At 48.8% G+C, this 24,504-nt stretch overlaps 1 protein-coding gene across 8 annotated transcripts in view; it reads left to right on the top strand.

Moving 5' to 3' along the window:
• PTCH1 (patched 1) overlaps nt 1-15,376 on the top strand; it is a 73,619-nt gene extending 58,243 nt beyond the window's left edge. For 5 of the 8 annotated variants that reach the window (XM_033236630.1, XM_033236634.1, XM_033236629.1 and 2 more), the window contains 7 exons: nt 669-949; nt 2,464-2,601; nt 5,234-5,376; nt 8,910-9,009; nt 9,520-9,774; nt 11,385-11,934; nt 12,451-15,376. In XM_033236630.1, coding sequence (XP_033092521.1) covers nt 669-949; nt 2,464-2,601; nt 5,234-5,376; nt 8,910-9,009; nt 9,520-9,774; nt 11,385-11,933 — 1,466 coding nt within the window. In that variant the 3' untranslated portion in view covers nt 11,934; nt 12,451-15,376. Of the gene's footprint in view, nt 1-668; nt 950-2,463; nt 2,602-5,233; nt 5,377-8,711; nt 8,728-8,909; nt 9,775-11,384; nt 11,935-12,450 lie in introns of those variants that run through there. The other 3 variants (XR_004443298.1, XM_033236632.1, XM_033236633.1) reach the window with 3 other exon arrangements.
• Nucleotides 15,377-24,504: the final 9,128 nt, after the last annotated feature.

The raw sequence follows: 24,504 nt of genomic DNA, 5'->3' as shown, positions 1-24,504 counted from the left end.
GGAGACTCAGCAAGTAGTGCTTCCCGGGATCTAAACCCCAGAGCCCTGTGGCAGGCAGCCAAGGCTTGTCTTAATGAAAATTTATAGTTGAGATTATAATAGGGCAAATCATGTTTAGCAAGTCAACTGAATGACCCCAGAGGGTCTGGAACACACAACGGCAGTAACTAAATGCTTGTTGTGTAAGGATTTCTTCCCCTGTTGCTGAAGACTTAGCATTGCATTAGAAAAGAAGCATACAAGGTTTAAGTTTGTTCAGTCACCAAAAGGATAAGTTAAGCATTTTTCTCAGGAAAGCAGGACTCCAGAGTTATTTTGCTCTTGGAGGTGATTGAATCAAACTGCGTGAACTCGGTATTTTCATGTGTGTCAAGAGAACAAAAAATGTTCCCAAAATGTAAGCCTGGAGTTTTCAGACCCTTCAGAAAGAATGACTGCTGGAAGATTAAAATTGAATGTTAAAAAATACGCGGATCACAGAGGTAAACATTTTTAAACCAAACGGGAAGATTGTAAAGGCCTGGAGGCTGTGATGGGGATTGTTTGTCCTTTGTATCATGTAGAAGAGCAGTCAGTAAGCTTTCATGCAAAGTTCTTCTCTCTTTCCATTGAAACTGCGATGCTCCTCTCCCCTGGGCTGCTCCTAACCTGTGCCCTTCTCTGTCCAGTCCCGGCAGCAGAGCCCATCGAGTATGCCCAGTTCCCTTTCTACCTCAACGGCTTGCGGGACACCTCAGACTTTGTGGAGGCGATTGAAAAAGTAAGGACCATCTGCAGCAACTATACGAGCCTGGGGCTGTCCAGTTACCCCAACGGCTACCCATTCCTCTTCTGGGAGCAGTACATCGGCCTCCGCCACTGGCTACTGCTGTTCATCAGCGTGGTGCTGGCCTGCACGTTCCTCGTGTGCGCCGTCTTCCTTCTGAACCCCTGGACGGCCGGGATCATTGTGAGTGTATTATAAGGGGCTTTGTGGAAGTCAAATTCCTTTCAGCATAGCTCTTTCTGCAGCCGGGAAGTTTGGTTTATGTCTGGGCCTCTGGAGGAGGGTATAGCTTGCATCATCCGTAATATATTTATTCTACTGGAGGTGGTGAGGTCCATGGTTAAGGTGGAACCTCTAATGGCCTCATTCTTAGGTCCTCTCTCCCGTAGCTTGAAGATTTTTGTGGAAAGATAGGGACTTTTTAAAGCGCACTTTCCATCACAACTCTGAGCATTTATTAAATCAAAGCACTCAAAGCCTAGCTCATTTTTTCTTTAACTGAAAAGTGTCATTCTGTGACCTCATCCAGGCCTAATAATAACATAGCAGGTTCTTCTACATTTAACATGGAGGGACAATCAGAGAAGTTAGGACAGTGATATATGGAGAACATGATTTTGTGTGTTTTAAGTCCTGGGGGAAAATGATAAACTAATATTACGAGCCTGTTTTTTGGCATCCCTTCTCCAAAATACTCTCAGATTTGACGTAAGTTTCATGTAAAGTCCAATAAAACCGTGGCAGTGTTTAAATTCTGTGAACTATGGTGTAGCCTTTAAAATGCCAAAATTATAAAAACAGAGGCCAGATTTTGTGTCTGCACCATGAGTCTGTGCAGCAGGTACGTTAAAAGGTAAATGTTTAGTCTGTGAGAGTTTTCATGGCACTTAGCAATTGATGTTGTCCATCTCTCATCATTCCTTCCCCTCCCGCCACCGCTGCCCACCGCCCACCCCCAGAAAAGAAAGATCGTTTTTCTCCTTCTCTTCCATCTGGGTAACTCGTTGTTTATTTGTGTCTTCTTCCCTTTGGACCAGGAAACCCCAAATCTAACTCACAGATTTCATTTCCATTTCCCCACAAATTTTTACAAGGAAGATGAAAGGCAAGAAGCTTTTCCTTGGATTTAACAATTGGCTCAGTCCACCCCAGCTGTCCCCAGCTCTTCAAAGTGCAGGGGTCCTGTAACCTGACACGCGTCAGCTGATGACGACCTCCCCGCTTCCCTGGCCCCCAGATCATCTTCACTTAACCTGCAGGTTCGCCCACAAAAGCAAAACTACTTTGACCTGCAAGAACTTTTATTCACCCCGTCCCATCCGCTTTCTTTAGAATGGAGAGTGAGGCAACCAAATACTTAATGATGGGTTCACGGATGGTTTCTGACGGCTGAGACCCAAGCAGGAGGAGAGATGGATCTTGTTGTAATCTAGGCGAAATTCGTAGCTGAGTGGTGCGTCCATGCTTGTGTGATTCCTCGTGGATTGCTCTGGTGGAGTTCTGTGTGTTTTTTGCTGTCTCCCTTCAAAGCGGGAAGATGAATTAGGCAGTAAAGGTGGTGTCCAGAGTTAAAGCAAGTCAGTCCGTTCATTATGTTGATCTGAACCGAGGACACCTTAGCCCTCTGGCGGCCTCCCTTGTGGGCAGCCCCGGAGGGTGACCTGCCCGCCCACTGACCACTGTGTGCCCTGCTCCAGGTGATGGTCCTGGCACTGATGACGGTCGAGCTCTTTGGCATGATGGGCCTCATCGGAATCAAACTCAGCGCCGTGCCCGTGGTCATCCTGATCGCTTCTGTTGGCATAGGAGTGGAGTTCACCGTTCACGTTGCTTTGGTATGGGAGACGTTGGAAGCAGAAACTTTGTGAAAAAACAACGGCTCTGTTTGTTTCCAAGTGGGAACCTTGGCAGTCTCCCTGTGCATGGCAGGGAAGAGGCCTCGGCACAGGGCCCCTAGGAGAGCCTGTGAGGTTTCTGGACTCCTTTCCCTCGAGGGAGGCTGAGGAGAGGGGTGCGGAAGGTACATGGCTGTGGGCCCTGTCAGCCGTAGGCAGTGCAGGGTTGGTGTGTTGGAGTGGGCCTGGGAGGGCCGTGCTCACCTGACGCTGACTGTCATGACACCCCTGTGATTCCTGACACTGTGGCGTTTGTTCGTAAGGCAGATCATGCGGTGAGTGTGTGGGTGGGCATACACAGAGGCTTGAACGCACCAGGAGCCGTGGGGATAAAATGAGACCACGCTCACAGGCTTGGGGATGGCATCATTGAGGGTGAGGTGAGCTGGCAGCCAAGGAAGTACCCTCGGGCTTAGGAGTGGAGGCTCCATTGTTCAGCCCCGGGGAACTGGCTCCTCTCCCTAAGCCCACCCAGCTCCTCGGACCTCCCAGCCTCTGCATTCACGACAGCAGAAAGTAAGAGAACCAGTGTTGCTTTCAACAGACATTTTTTTCCCCTCTCTTTGTCTATGCCTTGCCCTGTGAATGCTTTGTTGGAGGTAATTAAACTTCAGAAGGAATCTTTAGCCCAGGAGATAAATCTGTTGTATACTTTTATGCAAGAATTATCCAAACCCTCACAACTGTGTAAATCATGTTCCATCTGCAGATTAGAGCCTAAGAATTTGGGGTTATCAGTAGGCATTCAATCAATAAATGCCTTCACCTATTAAATACCGGTGTACGAAATACCCTAGCTAGGAAGCCAGCGCTGGGCTTGGACCGAGTCATTTCCGCCATTGCTTTTGCAATCTCCAGCGTGGGTTCCCTTTGGGCTCAGCACATGGCACATGCATGTCTCCACACAGGCCACAGCCTTGTGCCTTCTGCAGTCTTTCCAGGGCTATTATGATACAATTGAGAGATTGTAAACTTTTGTGTTTTGGAAGGAATGCTTTGTTGAAGTTATCCCATTTTTTTACAGTGTATCATAAAAAGCCAATACAGAAACAGTATTCTCTAAATTTCCAGGCTGCTCAAATTATTTTCTTCCTTTGAGCTGGGAGGAGGGACTATTTTTTAAAAAAGAAGAGTGCCAGCCTAGAGTTTAGAAAACCCACAATTCTAACACAGTTCTTCAAAAGGGAGATAAATTTGCCTGTGACTTAAGAATCCACAAATTATTTTATTCTGATGCAAATGGAAACCACCTTGTTTGGAAGCTAGCATGGCAAACAGATCTCCAGAGCAGATTTTTACCATGGAAATGCTCACTACAGTCTCTAAACTCTAGGACCTCGAGTCCAAGTCATTTTCAGTATTCTCATCCTCCCTGTGAAACTGCATTTAGAGTTGCCAGTTACTGCTCTTTTGAGGTTTGTAAAATGGTGGAATGAGGTGTGAAGAAGTCTCTTCTTCCATGGATGTCTTCAGGAAATCAGTGGGTCCCGTTCATTTGCTGTCTTGGTAACACAGAAGCAGCGTGTGACAGGGTCATCACAACCTGGCCCTTATGGCCTCATGGCCCAAATATGATGTAAGGCAGCATGGCTGAAAACCCTATTGGTGCCTTCTGCCAAGAGCAGAAGGCAGCCATATTGACCCTAATGTCTTTACCAACTCTGAAAGAGTAGAACCTGCTTGAGAGAAAAGTATGAAAGCTCTTAGCACACCTTGGTATATTGGTATTTTTTCATCTGTTAAGGAGAATGACTGTCTCAGTCCTTCTGCAGGTAGGTAAGGCGTAGAAACGCATCCTGCCAAAGACACCCAGCCCTCTCCTCTCAGCATAACCCAGAACAGCCTGAACTTCAGAGAGAGAACTTGTGCCAGGCTTAACACTCCCTGCAGGGGTCACACGTTCAGGCCAACAGTCTGATCTTCCAGAATTTACTCTGCAAAGATCCCATTAAGTATCAACAGCATTCCGGGCCTGGAAGAGCTTTAGGACTGCAGGAGAGACAGGGATGTGTCCACACAGCATTCGAAAGGGCTCGATTCGAATGTCCGGTCCTGTGTATTTCTTGCAATACTCTCATAGTGCTTAGGTGTACTACAAACACAGCCTGAAACAGCAACAGAAGGTCTCACCTCTGCATGATCGTGAGGACGTGTGTGTAGCACCCAATGACTTGGGACACTGAGCTAAGCTCTTGGCCGTCCAGTGCATTAGCCAGAATCCTGTTGCTGTGGGAATTGGAGGTCTCACGTGTGAGTGGGGTGAGATCATTAAAGGGGGGGAAACTTAGGGGTGAGTAGCAGTGAAAAGAAGGGGACATTTCTGTCCATTTTATATAGTTTTGGTTTTACTGTGTTCAAGATTTATGTCAACACCAAATATGACCCAGTGTCATGAAGAGGTCATCTTAGTTTAAGTCTAGATGCAGCTAGTTGAGCCACTCTGGTTACACGTTCTAGCAGCTGAAACAGCAAAGTGTGAGCAGTTCTGAGAGCTTGTCGCACTTAGGACAGAGCTGAGCACTTACCATGTGAAGTCCAGGAACCTGATCTTGTGAACATCCTCCTTGCACAGGCCTTTCTGACGGCCATCGGTGACAAGAACCGCAGGGCTGTGCTTGCCCTGGAGCACATGTTTGCGCCCGTCCTGGACGGGGCCGTGTCCACTCTCCTGGGAGTGCTGATGCTTGCGGGATCTGAGTTCGACTTCATTGTCAGGTAAGCAGGCGTGTGCAAGGAGACATGTTTTAAAAATCATTGTTATTGAGCCGGGTGCAGTGGCTCATGTCTGTCATCCCAGCACTTTGGGAGGTTGAGGCGGGTAGATCACAAGGTCAGGAGTTCAAGATCAGCCTGGCCAAGATAGTGAAACCCCATCTCTACTCAAAATACAAAAATTAGCCAGGCGTGGTGGCAGATGCCTATAATCCCAGCTACTCGGGAGGCTGAGGCAGAGAACGGCTTGAACCCGGGAGGCGGAGCTTGCAGTGAGCCGAGATCGCACCACTGCACTCCAGCCTGGGCGACAGAGCGAGACTCTGTCTCAAAAAAGAAAAAATCATTGTCATCAGCTCAGGCGATCTTGGTTGCTTATTTCCTTCTGTATCTGGTAGATTGCAGCATCTCGTCATTGTGACTCTGCTTTCTTTTGAATTTGTTAACTTAGAGATACTCAGAGGTGTGAAGACAAGCTCTCTTCTAGAGCTGTCTTGGGGAATATCTTGGAAACAGAAGATAAAGGGTTTGGGACTGGCAGCAAGGACAATTCCACAGCTTGAAGCTGAAGGATCACCCGATAGGGGGCCCGTTATTGGGGTCTCGGGTTAGAAACATCAGTAGAAAGAGATGCCAGATTTGACCTATGCTCCCTCTCCTTCAACTGTGGAAAGGAAAGCTTAAAAATACCTAAATTTGTCACCTGACTTTATTCTTCTAAGAAGTGAAAATGATGTGCCCAGATTTCATATTCGAGTCCCCACAATTAGGAAGCGTTTAGCAGTGGACTTTGGTGTCAACTCTTGGGAATCTAAGCCTAGTTTGGATCTCAAGGTGAGTCATTTCCAGTTGATGTAATTAAGAATATGACTTTGTGAAATATAAAAGAAGAGTGAGTTTTCCTTTTGGAAAGAATTCGAGAACTGCAGAGGAGGAAACGCTTGCTGTTCTGAGCGGCCTCCATAGCTTTGTGAGGGAGCTGCTCTCGGACGGAACCCTGCTACTTTCTGGAGCGCTGAGGCCAGAATCACCAATAAGTAAAAGATAGTCCAGGATTAGAACCATGACAGGGCACAACCAGATGTGAGAAATGATGGGTTTGTTTGGCACGCTTCAGTACTGCGAGGTGGTGTGTGCGTCAGAGAGAGAGAGGCTTCTCATCTTCGAGTAAAAAGAAGAAGGTTTCAACTAGAAGTTTTAGCCAAAGTTTTATTACGGGAGAAAGAGGAGTCCATTGGTTGGCCTGTGGCGAAGCCCACCAGGCAGTTTGGCATCGTGGAGGCTGCCTTCCTAGACTGAGTGCCAAGCTGGCTTGTTGCAGTTTTTGCATCGAGTGATGGTGAAGTGGAATCTCTGTAGACCAGTGCTCCAAACACCGATGTGCTGAGGAATCGTCTGAGGCTAAGTGCAGGGCTGATTTCGGGGGGCAGGGGCGGGGGGCGGGGTGAGGGCCGGGTCTGCATCTCCAGCTACCTCCCTGCAGTGTCCATGGAGCTAGACTTCTCAGCACAAACTACTGCTAAGCCAGCAAGCCAGTTCCTAAATTCCTGTTTGCCAATACCAAATAGATAGTTGCCCAACTGAGTTAAATGTTTTGGTCTATGTTTTATTTATTTTAGTTCTTAGTTTGATTTTAGCTTTTCCTTTGTTCTTAGTATCCACTTTTTCAGGCACTAACATGTTATCGCTATGATATAAAAGCCCAATGTCAAGTAGAGTTTCTTTTGCATATTTACTTTCTCATTTAACACAAATATAACAAGCACCCCGTAAGTGCCATTTGCACAACAGCAAATAATGGGGACCCCCCATATCCCTCTGTGTAGCTTAAGGTCTTTTGGGGGCAGAGACGAGTTCACAGGCAAAACCAGGGGAAATGCAAGGTGTGCTGTGGTCTTCTGAGTTTACAGGAGGGTCTCACTCAGCCTTGTGGGGGATGCTGAATGAGGAAACTTAGCCTGAATTAGAGCCCCCAGCTGGAAACCTAGCAGCCAGAATCCCAGCCCACTCCTGTCACCCGGGGTTGTTCCCGCCCAGAAATATCAGGGTTCCTCTTTCAAGCACTTAAAAGGGCTTCCCATTTTCTAGAACGGGATGGATTAACCTGATAAAGGCCTCACCAAGGTCAAATACATGAGCAGACACTGTATATGCTAAGCCGTCAGAAATCTAATTGGCCTGTTTATGCTTCAGCTGGATGGATGGGATGCAAATGTCTTGATGCGGCTGCTGATACATGCCCCAGCCGAAAGTCCCAGCAGTTTACATTACACCAAGGCATTGGCTGCTTGGTTTTTACTAATGCAGTTCAGAAGTTTTGAGTGTTTACAATAGCTGCGAGGTATTTGTATTTTTGTAGGGATTCTCTCTCCTTTCATCTGATGTCAAAACACATCCAGACACCGCAGCACTGGTTGCCTGTTTAATTTTATGAACCAGAGGACCATTAACAGATAGATATCTTGCCTTCCCTCTTCCCCGAACATCCTGATTCTCTCCCCTACCCCAGCCCACTTCCATCCGAGTTGCCCTAGAAATCATTAGTTCCAGAAATGCATCCCTGCGTGGCGTCCGTGCCCTCCAGCCGTGCAGAGTGTCCGCCAGAGGCTGTCCCTGGCTGACAGGTTTACCTTGGTATTCATGAAGGATTCCAGACCTTAGCCCTCAATGGTGGGAAAGCAGAACTACTTGTGCACTCTTCTCCTCTGCCATGGTGCTGCGGCCTTTATGTTTGAATTGGCTGACGCAAAACAAGAGTATTCAGAGATGCTAAATTGTTCAACAAAAGATTGGCCCGCAGAGCAGCCCCGCCATTGTGGAGCGCCCTCGCCCAGCACAATGCCCCAGCTCCCACAGAATGGGCAGCCTTTTCTTTGCAGAAAGCTGGTTCCTGTGTTCTAAAAAGGTTGCAATTGGAGCTATTTGGTAAAACTGGAACTCACAGAATTCTAGGCAGAAAGTTGTGATTAATGAAAGCCCAGGGAAAGCCTCACCTGATACGCTAGAGACTTAATTAGAGATTCTGCCGTAAGATGCAGAAGCATTTCACAGTGGATTAGCAGCCTGCAGAAGTGGGCTGCTTTTCCTCCTGGGCTAAATTGTTTAAATTCTACACCCTTCACTTCATTTGTTTGCTTCTGCTGGGTTTTCATGAGCGGGGCCCCTCGGCATTGTGTTTGTGCTTTCAGTCTGCCCAGCCATTCAGGTCGCATTCCATATTTTTGTGTTTGTGTAACACATTCATAAATAACATTACGTGCCATCAGAGTTCAGCAAATTAACAAACTAATTTTTTTTTCTTCCCTTCATGAACTAACACTCTGGGTTGTGGAATGTAGTCCTCAAAGCCATAAGGTAAAGAAACCAAAACAAAAGCTCACCTTGTGTTGAATGTGAACTGCGGTTGGATAACAGCCTCTTCAGCGGGGTGGGTTTTGGTCATTTCTGGCGTTGCCATGCTGCTGTGTTGGGCACACGGAGGGTGGCGCGATCTACCCTGTCACAGCGCCTGTTCCCATTTCCTCTTGATCTCGCAGGTATTTCTTTGCTGTGCTGGCCATCCTCACCATCCTCGGCGTTCTCAATGGGCTGGTTTTGCTTCCCGTGCTTTTGTCTTTCTTTGGACCATATCCTGAGGTCAGTAGCGACGCGGGGATGTCCCATGTGGAGCCGGCTGAGTGCTGTGTTTCCTGTGCCGCTCTTCGTTTCTAGACTTAGCTGCCTCCCCACTTGCTGGTCGTTCTTCAGTAAACATCTGAGGCCTGTTTTCCTCCTCGCTGTACTGGCTTTGAGGGCTGAAGGGCGGGTTTGGTTTGGTTCCTCTCAACCAACCAATTGCAGCCTAGGTCTTACAGATCTTTGTACAGTAAATGAAGACTTTCACCTTGAGATGCATAATCGGACTTCACAAGAGTAAAAAAGTACACATCCCGCCTTTCCAGTGTGGAGCAGAGGACAGTTCTTCTGCTCCAGCTGCGGGACCCGAGGATCCTCCAGGTGGTAGAAAGGGGGAGGTTAATACGGCAGAGTGCGCAGGGCCCCAGGGCAGGGGACAGAGGCCCCTGAAGAACACCGTGCTTTGAACTCTGAGCGTGGCCAGCAGGTAAATGGACAAGAACACTTGTAACATGGAATCCCCTTAAATAGGTGTCTCCAGCCAACGGCTTGAACCGCCTGCCCACACCCTCCCCTGAGCCAGCCCCCAGCGTGGTCCGGTTCGCCATGCCCCCCGGCCACATGCACAGCGGGTCTGATTCCTCTGACTCGGAGTATAGTTCCCAGACGACAGTGTCAGGCCTCAGCGAGGAGCTTCGGCACTACGAGGCCCAGCAGGGCGCGGGAGGCCCTGCCCACCAAGTGATCGTGGAAGCCACAGAAAACCCCGTCTTCGCCCACTCCACCGTAAGTGGCCCTGCGGAACGCGGTGGGGGTCTTGCCACCGAGGTAGTGGGCCCAGTGGTCGAGCGGGGCTCCTGTCTGCTCTGCGCAGCACATCACACAGGCAAATGGGATGCAGAGAGAAAGTACAGGCTAGGTCAAATCATAGGAAATGGCCAACAGTTAACTCTTTTCAACTATAAAAATGCCATCTTCCTGTGGTTTGATCTCATAAAGGATAAAAAAGGGGCAGGGGCCAGTAATGTCCCTGCACAAAGCAGTAGCATCTATCTTGTTCGGGGTGAGGACAGTTTGGGCTTCAAAGGCCAGAGATAAAACAGTCCTTGCCTTTCCCTGGCCCCCCCTTAAGGTGCATGTCATTTGAGAGTGATATTTTCTAAAACTGTAGTAGTATTTTTATTGCCCGCAGAAGTAAGGTTTTTTTCTTCTCTCATTTCTGTTAGGTTTCATTGCCCTTGACACAGCATTCATTATTACTGTCTCAATACTTTACCATAGCTTTTGTGGCTCCAAGCTCATGTTCCAGGTGGCAGGAAAGAGCAGAGAGGCCGAGAACCATCCCTGAGTTCTTGGCCTTCAGGGATTCAGGAGGTCACCAGGAGCCTGGGAGCCCCTCCTCGAGGTTCCAAGGACCTGGGTCCCTTCCTCCGCCCTGTGCGCCCTGGGATGGGCTCAGCCCCAAAAACTCAAGGAAGGTTCTGAGGCTCATGTGGCTCCACTGAGGACCCCCTGCTGTCCCTCCAGGAAATGGGTATTCCAGTCCCAGGCCAGAGCAGCCCTTCCGTGAAAGAGAGAAAGGCCAACCAAATAACCTGAATTGTCCTCCTCCTCCCCCCGTGCCGACCCTGCTGAGCTGCAGTGCGGATCTGGTTTTGTTCAGCAGGAGCCTAAAAATAGGTACAAGCTGAACGACTTTGAAGTTGGTCACGGTCCTTTTGATTGATGTGGCCACTGTGTTGCTCTGTGCTTTGTGTAGAGACGCAGAGACCAGATTCTTCACAATCAGACGAAGCGGGCTGCCCGCCACAGCCCTCCGCGCTGACGCAAGTGCCCTCTCTGCTCTCAAGGACGGGAGCCACCGGCCACACGTGGCCGTGGAGTGCTTGAAATGTGGCTGGGGCTACTGAGGAGCTGGATTTCGGATTTTAGTTCATTAAAACTTAATCAGCCACATGTCTGGAGTGGCTGCTGTGTTTGACAGAGTAGGCAGAGACAATCCTGCCAGCGTCCTGCACTCAGGCCAGCCAGGGCCGCACACTTAGCAGCTTTGGGAGAAGAGCAGCTCAGGGCCTGCAGGACTGAACAGGGTAGGGGGCCAGCAGCTTGGATGCTCTGACCACAGCCCACATTTATGGGCAACAGCAGTACGTGTCCAGCCAGCTGTGTCAGAGAAGGCCTGGAAACAGGATTCAAACCACACGCTCCTCTGCCAGGTCCTGGAGGTTCTTAGAAGAACGGGCTTTTCTTCTGTGGGTGGAAGGCCCCCGTGGGCTCCCCAGGGTTGACTAAGTCTTTGGTGAAACCCAAGGAGGGAGGTGTGGGAGCCGCGGGCACCATGCCCAGCCTGGGGCCGCACCCTCCCCCGCCTTCTAACCCACCCTTGCCCTCTGCAGGTGGTCCATCCCGAATCCAGGCATCACCCACCCTCGAACCCGCGACAGCAGCCCCACCTGGACTCAGGGTCCCTGCCTCCCGGACGGCAAGGCCAGCAGCCCCGCAGGGACCTCCCCAGAGAAGGCTTGTGGCCACCCCCGTACAGACCGCGCAGAGACGCTTTTGAAATTTCTACTGAAGGGCGTTCTGGCCCTAGCAATAGGGACCGCTGGGGCTCCCGCGGGGCCCGTTCTCACAACCCTCGGAGCCCAGCGTCCACTGCCATGGGCAGCTCCGTGCCCGGCTACTGCCAGCCCATCACCACTGTGACGGCGTCTGCCTCCGTGACTGTCGCCGTGCACCCACCGCCTGTCCCCGGGCCTGGGCGGAACCCCCGAGGAGGGCTCTGCCCAGGCTACGAGGGCTACCCCGAGACGGACCATGGCCTGTTCGAGGACCCCCACGTGCCTTTCCATGTCCGGTGTGAGAGGAGGGATTCGAAGGTGGAAGTCATTGAGCTGCAGGACGTGGAGTGCGAGGAGAGGCCCCGGGGAAGCAGCTCCAACTGAGGTGTGTGCCACGGACAAGGGCAGCTGAGGGACCTAGAGCCAGGCGGAGAGGAGGGCAAGGTTCTCCTGGGGTCCTCAGCATCGCCGAGGGGCCGTGGCACTCGGGCACGTCCCATGCTGGACCCCAGTGACCTTTTATGCCCAGAGCAAGGCTGATGTGCTCAAGTTTTGTCATCCTTGGGGAACCAGCCTAGCTCCACACTGGGTCTCTTCCCCCACTGCTGGCCTGCGGAGGGTCGGTGCAGCGCCACAATGGCACGAACAGCACCACCTTTTACCTGTGCCAGTCTTTACGGAGGTGCATGCCACAGCGAATTGGTCACACGGGAACGCATCCGTGTAACCAGCCCCCAGATGAAGGGGGAGGTCGCAAGCGGCCCTCAGGGACCCCTCAGGCCCACACCCCACTCTCGTGATTTCTAATACCAAGATCACTCCCGCCTGCTTTTGTACTTTATAAATACGGACTCGCACACCTCTTACTCTGTTCAACTTCCTTTTTTGTTTCCTTTTAAAGGGTGATTAAAATCTGAAGCAAAGAGGCCAAAGATTGGAAACCCCCCACCCCCACGTCTTTCCAGAACTGCTTGAAGAGAACTGCTTGGAGTTATGGAAAAGATGCCCTGCGCCAGGACAGCAGTTCACTGTTACTGTAACCGATTGTATTATTTTGTTAAATATTTCTATAAATATTTAAGAGGTGTACACATGTGTAATATAGGAAGGAAGGATGTAAAGCTATGATCTGGGGCTTCTCCACGCCTGCCCCGGAGTACGGAGGCCGCAGCGGGGCCTGTCTGTATTCGAGCATTGGGCTCCGTGCCACAACCAAGCTTCATTAGTCTTAAATTCCAGCATATGTTGCTGCTGCTTAAATATTGTATAATTTACTTGTATAATTCTATGCAAATATTGCTTATGTAATAGGATTATTTTGTAAAGGTTTCTGTTTAAAATATTTTAATTTTGCATATCACAACCCTGTGGTAGTATGAAATGTTACTGTTAACTTTCAAACACGCTATGCGTGATAATTTTTTTGTTTAATGAGCGGATATGAAGAAAGCACGTTAATCCTGGTGGCTTCTCTAGCTGTCGTTGTGTGCGGCCCTCTTGTTTGGCTGTGCGTGTGAACACGTGTGTGAGTTCACCATGTACTGTACTGTGATTTTTTTTTTTTTTGTCTTGTTTTGTTTCTCTGCACTGTCTGTAACCTTTAGTAGGCTCTGACCTAGTCAGGCTGGAAGCGTCAGGATATCTTTTATTACTTTGTGCTGGTGAGGGCTGGCCCTAAACATCCACCCAATCCTTTCGAATCAGCCCAGCAAAAGCTAGACTCTCCTCGTGTCCACAGTATCTCCTACGATCATTGGCTGCCATCCAGGACCCCAATTTGTGCTTCAGGGGAATAAGCTCCTTCTCCCGGATCATTGTGATGGATGCTGGAACCTCAGGGTGTGGAGCTCACATCAGTTCACCATCGTGGGTGTTAGAGAATTGGGTGACATGCCTAGTGCTGAGCTTTGGCTGGGCTGTGAGAGTATGTACACTCTAAAAAGGTGCAGCATTGTACCCCTCTTGCAACCAACACACACACGGCCCCTCCCCCAACACCCCCAAATTCAAGAGTGGATGTGGCCCTGTCACAGGTAGAAAAACCGATTTGGTTAATTCTTGGCCCACAATCACCCAGAAATGATGTTTTGAGTCCCTATGGTTTAAACTCCCTCTCTTAAATGGAGCAGCTGGTTGAGGCTTTCTGGATCCGTTTGTATCTTCTTTAAAAATAAACGGTGAGCGTGCATTGTGGTGGTGCGGAGGCAGGCATTCTGTAGGATAAGAGCTCCAGTGGGGTTCATACACCAGCGTTCAGGGTGCGCACTTCCTAAATAAATCCAGTCGTCTCCATGTTCCCCGTCATTGGTGCTCTTTCAGTGTGATATGGGAAAGCGGGCGGGTAGATACACCCCATTGAAGGATGTAGGCAGCGGCAGGTCTCCGCCAGGCATATTTTTAAAGTTGCTTCTGTACTGGTTCTCTTCTTTTGCTCTGAGGTGCGAGCTCCCTCATCTTGTAGCCAGAGACCAGCACATGTCAGGGAAGCACCCAGTGTCGGCTCCCCGTCCAAACCCACACCAGCGCCTTGTTACAAGAAGTCAGAGGAAAGGGTGGGGTCCCTGCAAGACTGAAGCCTGAGCTGCTGTGAGGCACTCACGAGTGGCAGCTCCTCTTATTCCCTTTTAAATTACATGGGAAATCTTAACGGAAAGGTAATGGGCCCCCAGAAATACCCGCAGCGTAGTGACCTCAGACCCTGATACAAACCACGAAACTCTAAGATGCAGATTGGGAGCTGCTTGTGGCTGCTGGCTGTGTGTGTGTGTGACTCTGCTGGGGACCCTGGCCACCCCCTGCTGCTGTCTTGGTGCCTGTCACCCACACGGTCTGCCGACCTCACACCCAGCTCTGCTCAGAAAGCGTGTCCTGCGTGGAGGAGGGATGATGCGAAATTCCGAAGTCGACTTCCCTCTGGCTCCTGGCGTGCCCTCGCTCCCTTCCTGAGCCCAGCTCGTGGTGCGCCAGAGCCTGTGCGGCCCCTGACTTCTGCACGGTGTAGAACTTCCTCCCATAGTCACATTGGCAAAGGGAGAACTGGGGGGCTGGCAGGGAATTAGAATTTCTCTCTCTCTTTGAATAGTTTTATTTTGTCTGTCCTGTTTGTTCATTTGGATGTTTTAATTTTAAAAGAAAAGAACTTTGCTGATATTTATAATTTTGTATCATAAGAATGTTTTCCTCTACAGTATTTGTCATGCCAGTTTATAACAAAAAAATGCAGGGATTTTATTTCTATTGGAAACATTACAGCTATGTTTTACTTTTGGACAGAATTTTTATTTGTATAGAGTGCTTACTAATGTTAAATAGTTCAGAGTATATAACATTTACATTAAGGACTCATGGTAGGTTTTAGGGTAAGGAGTTTAAAGGAAATAAATATTCAAACTGGGTCTCATTGCCAATTTTGGTGGAAATGAGTTTGTGTCATTTCAATTACAAAGATAAAAGTATGCCATATAATTTATTTATATGAAGATTTATTTTTGTAGTGTACATAGTAGTCATCAAGTCTTTTGACAGAAGTATATTTTTAAAGAATTTATATGTGATGAATCCATAATGTCTGGAACTTTGCTGAGACATGAGTGGGGCACAGTTTTCATTGTAAATTACAGCAAGGAAAGAAAATGTTTACCAGTGTTAAGAGAGAGCAGAATGGATATTCATGCGATTGTCAAGTGTTTATTAGTTACCGTTGGTGACCTAGCATGCTTCTCATTTCAAACCTTGGAAGGTGAAAATGTACAAACTCTCTAAATATTAATGTTCAAACACTGATAGAAATTCTAACATGAATAAAAAATAATATAACTTGTTGGTTATATCTTTGTTTGTAGAATGCTTTTTTCCTTAAAATACTTGGGAGAGGCGGTTAGTGTTGGAGCCATCAGAAACCTGTTTCATCTTGCTGACCTTGTGACACTCGTCTTTTTTGCTCTATCCGAGGGAGACGGTTTCATGTTTCTCTCCTTTTTGTGTTGTATAAACCGTGGGTACAAGCATAGCTCTGTTACGTGAATGTGTTACAAAGTGGGAGCTGAGCTTTTGGTGTGACCATCATCCAGTGTACATTGTGCCCATTCATTCATTTCTTACCACCCAGCCCTATTTTTGTTTTCTCATACCAAGAAACTTCCTAAATTAACCATCAAAATCAGTCCTTCTGTCATCTCTCTTAGCATACTTATTTCCCTTATGTGATGCCTAATAGGGAACATAAAGCCAAATTAAAAGATGATCCTCATCAGTGAAGGTGTCATACTTTTTTTTTTTGAGATGGAGTCTTGCTCTGCCACCCAGGCTGGAGTGCAGTGGCCGGATCTCAGCTCACTGCAAGCTCCGCCTCCCAGGTTTACACCATTCTCCTGCCTCAGCCTCCCATGTAGCTGGGACTACAGGCGCCCACCACCTCACCCGGCTAGTTTTTTGTATCTTTTAGTAGAGATGGGGTTTCACGTGTTAGCCAGGATGGTCTCGATCTCCTGACCTCGTGATCCGCCCGTCTCAGCCTCCCAAAGTGCTGGGATTACAGGCTTGAGCCACCACGCCCGACCGAAGGTATCATACTTCTAACCAGTGTCAAAGATAATATGGAACTGATTGAACCTGATAAAGAACAGTCATTGTGTGTTTCCTGGTAAGCAATGATTTCATCATAGGCATGGAGAAAAATATGGCCAGGAATATCATGTCCATGTTACAGCTGTGTAAGCAAGGAGTGGTGGTGGGCCTGAACTCAAGGTCCCCACTGCCGTGCGCATGGGTGAGTTGCAGAGAGGTCAGCGAGCCACAGCCGGCTGGCCATGTTCTGTTGTACAGGTTTATGAGGAGACAGCCGTGCCTGTTGCAGCACATATTGTTGATGGCTGCTTTTCTGCTGCAACAGCAGAGTTCAGTAGCTGCCACACAGACTATAGTCTGCGGAGACTATGATATTTACTATCTGGCTCTAAAACCCCTGCCAGTCCATCTCTAGACAAGGTAACATAGGCCAGTACTTGTCAAGTGTGAATCAGCCAGCCTTGGAAACTTGCTAGAAAAACCGAATCCAACATCGCCCCAGACCTACTAAATCAGAATCTCAGAGTGAGGTCCAGGAATCTCTGCTTTAGCCATCTGTCCTGGTGGTTGTGATGCACCAGCAGAGGTGATCCCAAAATTCCAGCCGAATGTGGCCAGGCTCTATCATCTGGCTTCGGCTCCTGGGCCGGTGTGGGCTGGATCTGGAAACAGCACAGAGATACTGACTCCACCGTGTAGTTCTTTCACAAAACACATGCTCCTCTGTGGGTGAGCCCAGGCCAGAAGCTTGGCTCTTATGTCTGCGAGTCCAGAGTGAGGAATTCCCTTCTTAGTGCTCGCCTCATGGTGAGGGAGGACCTGGGTGGAGAGTACAGGCCCCTTTCCTAGAGGGGAGGGGGAGCCATGCCAGGCCAGACCCGCTTCCGCCCTTCCACGGAGAGGGCTCCCTGTCACCCACTTGACTGGCTTGGGCAAGTCTCTTAAAACCCCAGAGCCTGTGTGTCCTCATCTGTAAATTAAAGACATAAGTATCCCTTGAAAACTTCCGAAGGGTGGCAGCAGTGATGCTGGTGACAAGGTCTGGACCCCAGGGACTGGCCAGAGTCATCTGAGTGAGAATCGGACAGCCCCGTCCTGAGGACGCCACTCTGAACCCCAGTTCAGTCACCAACTCTGCCTCAGGGTTCCCATCTGGAAAATGACAAGGGCTCCCCGTAGAAATGATGGGCACTGCTATGGGAATCGTTTGTGTTTACTGAGTCCCTCGTGGGAGGCATTTGAGGTAGCACAGCAAACTCTGACCAGGTAATGTTCAGGTAATACAATGTCCTCAGTACTACACATAACAGATAATTTGGCTCATTTAAGTTACAGAGAGTATGTGCTCCCTGAATCTGAACATGGAAAATAGTAATTGCATGAATTGGAATTCAAACTGGGACAGGCTTTCCCCAAGACATGTTTAATACCACCCAAATGGCCATTTGCTACCTTCCAATTTTATATTCTTAGTTAGCTAACTAGCTAACTTTTTAACCGCATTGGCCTAGGGAGAAATTTTTAATCAGATTTGTGTCCCAAAATCCACCATATTTATTCAGGACTTAGGTCAACATAGAGCTCCATTTCTTTTGGCACAACAGATGTATTTAACAGCGTTGTGAAAGCTGCGTCCTGGTACGTTTCGGCAGCAGCCCGTTGTAAAGGCAGGTGTTTTGTTTTTGGTAACTGGTAACCGACCTCCCAAAAGGAGAAGTGATGGTCTATTAATCATCTGAGAAGAATATTTGCCAAGTTTTAATTACTTTTCATGAAGGCTGCGCATAATGAGAACATGCCTTGAACATGAATCTGTTTCATCCTTTGCACTGTCGTGACGGAGGGCATGTCAGGTACTATTTTCTGCATAGGTTCCCTGCCAGGAAATTCCAACCACTGCCACCAGAAGGATCTGGAAGGGATATTCTAGCCTGTTAGGAACACGGTGGGCCTCAGGAAGGGTGAACTATAGAGATGGCCCAAATCAAGCTTGGTGCGCATGGGAAGCACCTACAGAAAGTGTGCGCTTCGACACCGCGAGGTGGTGGGTATGTCACAGATTCCTGCCCGCTCTCAGGGACGTCCCTTTTTTTTGCGGGGTGGGGGAGCAAAAGGAACAGGGCCCTCGAGGTGACAGGCTATAGAGAAAACCAGTTTTGTGAAGACGGTGTTTGCCGAGAACGAGTCGATCCCCTGCAAGCGGTGCCAGCCTGCAGAGATAGCCGCAGCCGCAGCGGCAGCCACAGTGCCAGCACTGACATGCGAGCACGTCTCACAGGTGACCCTGGAACGGCGTGGGTTTGCAGTGCATGGTCCACTTATGCATACATCTTCCCACTCTGCCCACCCTGAGGCAGCAAGACCGAACCCTTCGCCTTCCTCCTCCCCCTCTTTTTTTCTTCCCTCTCTCACTTTCCTCCTCCTCCTTTTCTCCCTCATCCCCCTCCCCCCCTCCACCTACTCAACGTGGAGACAAGGAGGATGAAGACCTTTGTGATGCTCCACTTCCACCTAATGAATAGTAAATAGGTTTTATCTCTTCCTTATCAGTTTCTTCATAATGTTTTCTTTTATCTCACTTACTCTACTTTAAGAATAAGTATGTAATACACGTAATATACAAAGTGTGTGTTAGTCACCGTGTTATCGGTAAAGCTTCTGGTTGGCAGTAGGCTACCATCTTGGGGTAGCCTAGGTCTTTGAGTCAGAAGTTATACATGCATTTTCAGCTGCTAGGGGATCAGCACCCCTAATTCCCACGTGATTCAAGGGTCCACAGTACATCCCACTTTCCTGGAGAGTGTTGTCCTAATTCATCTGCTTCCCATCCACAGGGCTTGAGGCCGAAGATATAGGAATGTGATGTAAGCTACCAACAAGGCAAACAATAAAGTTCAAGAAGTAAAGCAAGCACACAAAACACCTAAGCCCACAGCACCATCTCTCAGGGCAAACTCTCTCTCGACAAAATTGCTTCTCTCTACAGCCTCTCACCAGAAGGGCCCTGTTCCTTTTGCCCCCGCCAAAGGGAATTCCCACAGAGCAGGCAGGAACCAGTGATAATAACACCTCCTCATGATGTAGAAAGGACAACAGCTTGTATTGCTATGGAAAGGGGGATGGTAGATAATAACCTGTTTTATTTTTATAAGGAAAAATTCCTGTAGTGGGAGAGGGATTGATGAGCAAGTTCTAACTGGTGAGTTATTATGTAATAATGAGGAGTGCAGCATGAAGCCCAAGTCAAGATGCCAAAGAACCCTCTTGATAATTACAGACCTCTGTTAGCAGCAGTGGTTGGTGGACTTGTGTTGAGAGCCTATTTTACAGAAAGAGGAGAGGAAAAGCAAGACAAGGCAGGAATGGAGACCACCAGCAGGCTCTCTGCTGTGGTTTAAGAGCGAGACCAGAACTATCCATTGGTGAGGACTGGGTCAGACATCAGAAAGTGAGGCCAAGTCAGGCGCGGTGGCTCAAGCCTGTGATCCCAGCACTTTGGGAGGCCAAGGCGGGCGGATCACGAGGTCAGGAGATCGAGACCATCCTGGCGAACACGGTGAAACCCCGTCTCTACTAAAAATACAAAAAAAAAAAAAATAGCCAGGCGTGGTGGCGGGCGCCTGTAGTCCCAGCTTCTAGGGAGGCTGAGGTAGGAGAAGGGCGTGAACCTGGGAGGCGGCGGAGCTTGCAGTGAGCAGCGATCGCGCCACTGCACTGCAGCCTGGGCGACAGAGCGAGACTCCATCTCAACAAAAAAAAAAGAAAGTGAGGCCAGTACTGGGGAAAAGACCAAGGTACCACCACAACCAGGAAAAGGCCATGGAAATTAGGGAGGAGGCATGAAAAACGATGCAATGGAAGGGTGCCAAGAGACAAAGACCTTCTCCTTCAAAAAAATCCATGGACTGCAAGAGCAGTGGCCAGCCCAGGTCCTTATATTGTGACCGTGTGGTGTCCACAGGCACACTCGGCCCTTGTGTGAATAGATGCTTTTGCATTTCTCACACAGCTCCCACTTACACGGCAGCATGGCAGGTGACCAGGAATCATGGAAGCAACTCATCATGAGAGTCTGTAAGAGACCTTTGCCATCTTGTATCCAGGAAGCCTGGAGAAGTGATAGGACATGTCCAGTGTTAGCCAACAGCCCCGGGCGTTGGGTCAGATTGAGAACCTGGATCTCTGGAGTCCAGTCCTATGTTTTTCTCTCGTAGTGTCCTTGTTTTTTTCTCTGTTGGTTTCATGTTGCTAATTCCAACATTATGGTGACCGCTGTCTACACAACGACTCTAGCAGTGGCGTTTCTGAGCCTCTCAGCCATCCGTGTGTGTACGCAGCATCACATGCGGACGGTATATGTTTGCGCTAAAGGCAAACAGCTGCAGTGGAGAAAGCAATTAGCAAATTTCTGAATTATCCTTCTGATTCCACTTAAATTCCAAAAGCTAATTGGCCAAAATGTTCCTCCTTAATTAGAAGCAATTAATATGTGAAACCAGGTTTGTATTTCACAAGAGAGTGTGCATTTCACGATTGAAATCGCATAGTTCATTTACTAATGGCCTCTAATGGCCTGTAATCATAAGGCAGACACAATTAAGGTGGAATTTGAAAGTGCAAGTACGGAAGGAAGCCTGAATGTATGAATTATTCTTCTGCTGCTGAGAATCCACTTTGAGCTGTAAAGTATCCACTGAGGGCTGTAAAACATTCATCATGCATGCACACCCTTGCCCAAACACATCCACATGCATAGGCAGTCCTGACCTGTCACCTTTGACCCCTTCTGAATTCCCTCCTCTCTACTCTCACTCCCTCTCCCTGGGAAGACTTGTCTTCTCTCTCTGACTCCACCAAGACACCCACCCTCAGCACCAATGCCAATAGAAATCTCTCCTTGATAAAAACGCTGGTAGTCAGACCCCATCTTGGGTAGCAGTAATACCAATAACCAAAGCCACCGTTTCCTGCTCAGTATGTGCCATGCTATAGCTACTCTCACTAGGTGAACCCAATAAATAAGATGTTGGCAGAGACTAGAAATGAGCAGGAAAGATGCAGGAGGAAATACGAAAGATGAGAAAGACATGGGGCAGGGCGGCGAGGATGAGAAATAGGGAATTATGGAGGTGAATCCAGAAGGACAGAGGAAAGGGCCGCGCTTGAGTTAGAAGTCAGCAGAGTTGAGGCGAGGACAGGCATTTCTCACTACACCACCCAAGTGGTTTTTATGAGAAAGGCGGTGTTCTAAAGTGAAAATAGAAAGATGGATCATTAAAATGCAGCGTCTTTGTTTTATGTGCTGATGTTTTCCACTGTTTTCCTTTCATTGTTCAAAATCAGAGCATGATAGGTGTGTTTAGAGTAGGGTCCACAAACTACAGCCCGCAGGCCAAATCTGGACCCAACTTGTTTTGGTAAATAACGTTTGCGCAACACAGCTCTGCCTATTTATTTATGTCTCGTCTAGGCCTGCTTTTGTGCTATAATGGCCGTTAAGTGGTTGCAACAGAAACCACATGGCCTGTAAAGCCTAAAACATTTACTATCAAGTCCTTTAAAGAGAGAGTTGCCATCCCTCCCTGATCTGGAGCGTAACATCTCCGCGCCAAACCAAGCAGGCACTTCAGCCACTGTAGAGACCGCAGGTGCTATTTCTTGCTACTCCTCAAACACACCAGGCACTGTTCTGCCTCAGGGCATGCACTTCTTCTCTCCTGCACCTGTAATATCAGTCTCCCAGACAGACACGTGGCTCATTCCCTTATGAAATTCAGGTCTTTGTAGAAATATCGTTTTTTCATTGGGACCCTGACTGACCACCCAGTTTAAAGTTGCAAATCCAGGCCGGGCGCGGTGGCTCACGCCTGTCATCCCAGCACTTTGGGAGGCCGAGGTGGGTGGATCACGAGGTCAGGAGATGGAGACCATCCTGGCTAACATGGTGAAACCCCATCTCTACTGAAAATACAAAAGAAAAAAAAAAAATTAGCTGGGCGTGGTGGCGGCGCCTGTAGTCCCAGCTACTCGGGAGGCTGAGGCAGGAGAATGGCGTGAACCCGGGAGGCGGAGCTTGCAGTGAGCCGAGATCACGCCCTGCACTCCAGCCTGGGCGACAGAGCGAGACTCCATCTCAAAAAAATAAAAAATTAAAAAAGTTGCAAATCCAATCCCCACCCCCACCCAACATATCCCCTCTTCCTTTACTACTTAATTTTCTCCACAGCACTTACCATTATCTAACATCCTTTATATTTTGCCAATGTATTTGTTTCTCTTTCTTACACTACTAGAATAATGTCCTTGGAAGACAGGAATTTTTTACTATTGTATCCACTGCTTATTCCCAAAGTCTAGAACAGAGCCTGGAACATAGTACTCTCGGTTTAGTACAGTATTTGTTTTTTTGAAAAGTGAGACCTACAATGCGTCTGCAGTATTATTCCTGTTTCACCAATGAGAAAGCTAAATTCTATGAGGTTAAATGACTTCCCAGAGATTGCAGTGCTAGTAAGGGTGAAAGGCAGCCATGGATTCCTGAGTTTGCAGGCTAAAGGATCGCAATGGGAACGGTGTCTGGAGCTACTGGTTGCTTCCACTGCTTGCTCATGCTGAAGCTAGCTCAGAGCGTAGCACTCTGCCTAGACCCAGGCACCATGCTAGGTTCTGTGCAGGATAAAAACATGAATATGACAGTTCCTGACAAAAAGAACCTTAAAATCTACCTCTTTCAATTTCTATAAATATACATGATCTATAAAACATAAGGACACATATGTGCATTCTTATTTTAGTGTGCTTTATTTTTTATTATGAAAAAATTGTAAACACACAAACAGCATAGAATAACAAAGTCCCTGTATCCACCACCCGGTTCTGACAATTAGTAACAATAATTCTGTTTTATCTGTCTCCCTTGAATTTTTGGCTATTTGCTGGAATATTTTAATGCAAATTCCAGACAGCACACCACTTCACCTGCAGTTATTTCAGTATATATCCCAAAACTGAGAAGAACTTTTTAAAAACCTCCGCTCTTGGCCAACGTTATTGATTTAAGGATAAAAGCATGGACCAATCAGAATGCGTTCCATGTTGTGAAGCTTTGTCTGAAACACAGAATGTGCCTTTCCATGGGTCTTTAATCTAAAAATCTTCAGCCTTCTTAAGGGAATTGAGGATGGGGGCCTTTTCTGAGAAAGGAACAAATACAGCAGAAAACAGATTCAATGAAGGAAGAGAGAGAAGTCAACTCTGATCACATCACTTGAACCCTGGGTCAAGCTGTACCTAAAGCTAAATCTATTTCTGCCAAACTTTCCTTTCTAACGGGCCTTTGTGCTCAGGGCAATTGGAATGAGATTTTTTGTCTTGATTGACCCAAACTCAGTCATGGCTCTGGACTTCAGATAAGGGAGTCACAGATTCATAAGATGTTGGCAGGCTTTGGACTATGATTCAGAGACGAGAGGGAAAGTCACGGGCAATTGACAGTGTTGCAGGATGGATTCCATGAGAAGCAGGCTGTGAGAGGGAGCATTGTGTGCAGGGAGAGCACCCGGGGGTGGTCCCGGGTCAGCGCCTATGGGGGAGTGAAGAAGCAGCACTGCGCCCTGGGGGAAGTCAAATTGCCATGCGGCTGAGCCTATGAGGAGCTGAGATGCCCTTTGGAGTTGGCTCAGGTTAGGGCGAGGAGGCCAGAGCCTCATGCCCTCACACTGACCCGTCATTGGATGCAGGCGGCCACCAGGAGACGTGATCTTGGGCCAGATGTTGGGTCTCTCTTCCATACAGTCTCAAGGAAGGACTCAGCTGAGCCACCGGCCAGCGCACCCCCGCAGAGGGGACACAGTGCTGAGTCAGGGTGTAGGTGGACGGGGGACAGAGTGCTGAGTCAGGGTGTGGGCGGGGCGGGGACATTGCTGAGTCAGGGTGTGGGCGGAGCGGGGACAGAGTGCTGAGTCAGGGTGTGGGCGGAGCGGGGACAGAGTGCTGAGTCAGGGTGTGGGCGGGGCAGGGGACACAGTGCTGAGTCAGGGTGTGGGCGGAGCAGGGACAGAGTGCTGAGTCAGGGTGGGGCGGAGCGGGGACAGAGTGCTGAGTCAGGTGTGGGCGGAGCAGGGACAGAGTGCTGAGTCAGGGTGTGGGCGGAGCGGGGACAGAGTGCTGAGTCAGGGTGTGGGCGGGGCGGGGACATTGCTGAGTCAGGGTGTGGGCGGAGCGGGGACAGAGTGCTGAGTCAGGGTGTGGCGGAGCGGGGACAGAGTGCTGAGTCAGGGTGTGGGCGGGGCGGGGGACACAGTGCTGAGTCAGGTGTGGGCGGGGCGGGGGACACAGTGCTGAGTCAGGGTGTGGGCGGAGCGGGGACAGAGTGCTGAGTCAGGGTGTG

This window comes from Trachypithecus francoisi, unplaced genomic scaffold, assembly GCF_009764315.1.
Source record: "Trachypithecus francoisi isolate TF-2019V2 unplaced genomic scaffold, Tfra_2.0 Lachesis_group16, whole genome shotgun sequence".
NCBI classification, from domain to species: Eukaryota; Metazoa; Chordata; class Mammalia; order Primates; family Cercopithecidae; genus Trachypithecus; species Trachypithecus francoisi.
Note: the sequence above shows the minus strand (reverse complement) of the source record. Positions and strands in the feature narration are given on the sequence as shown.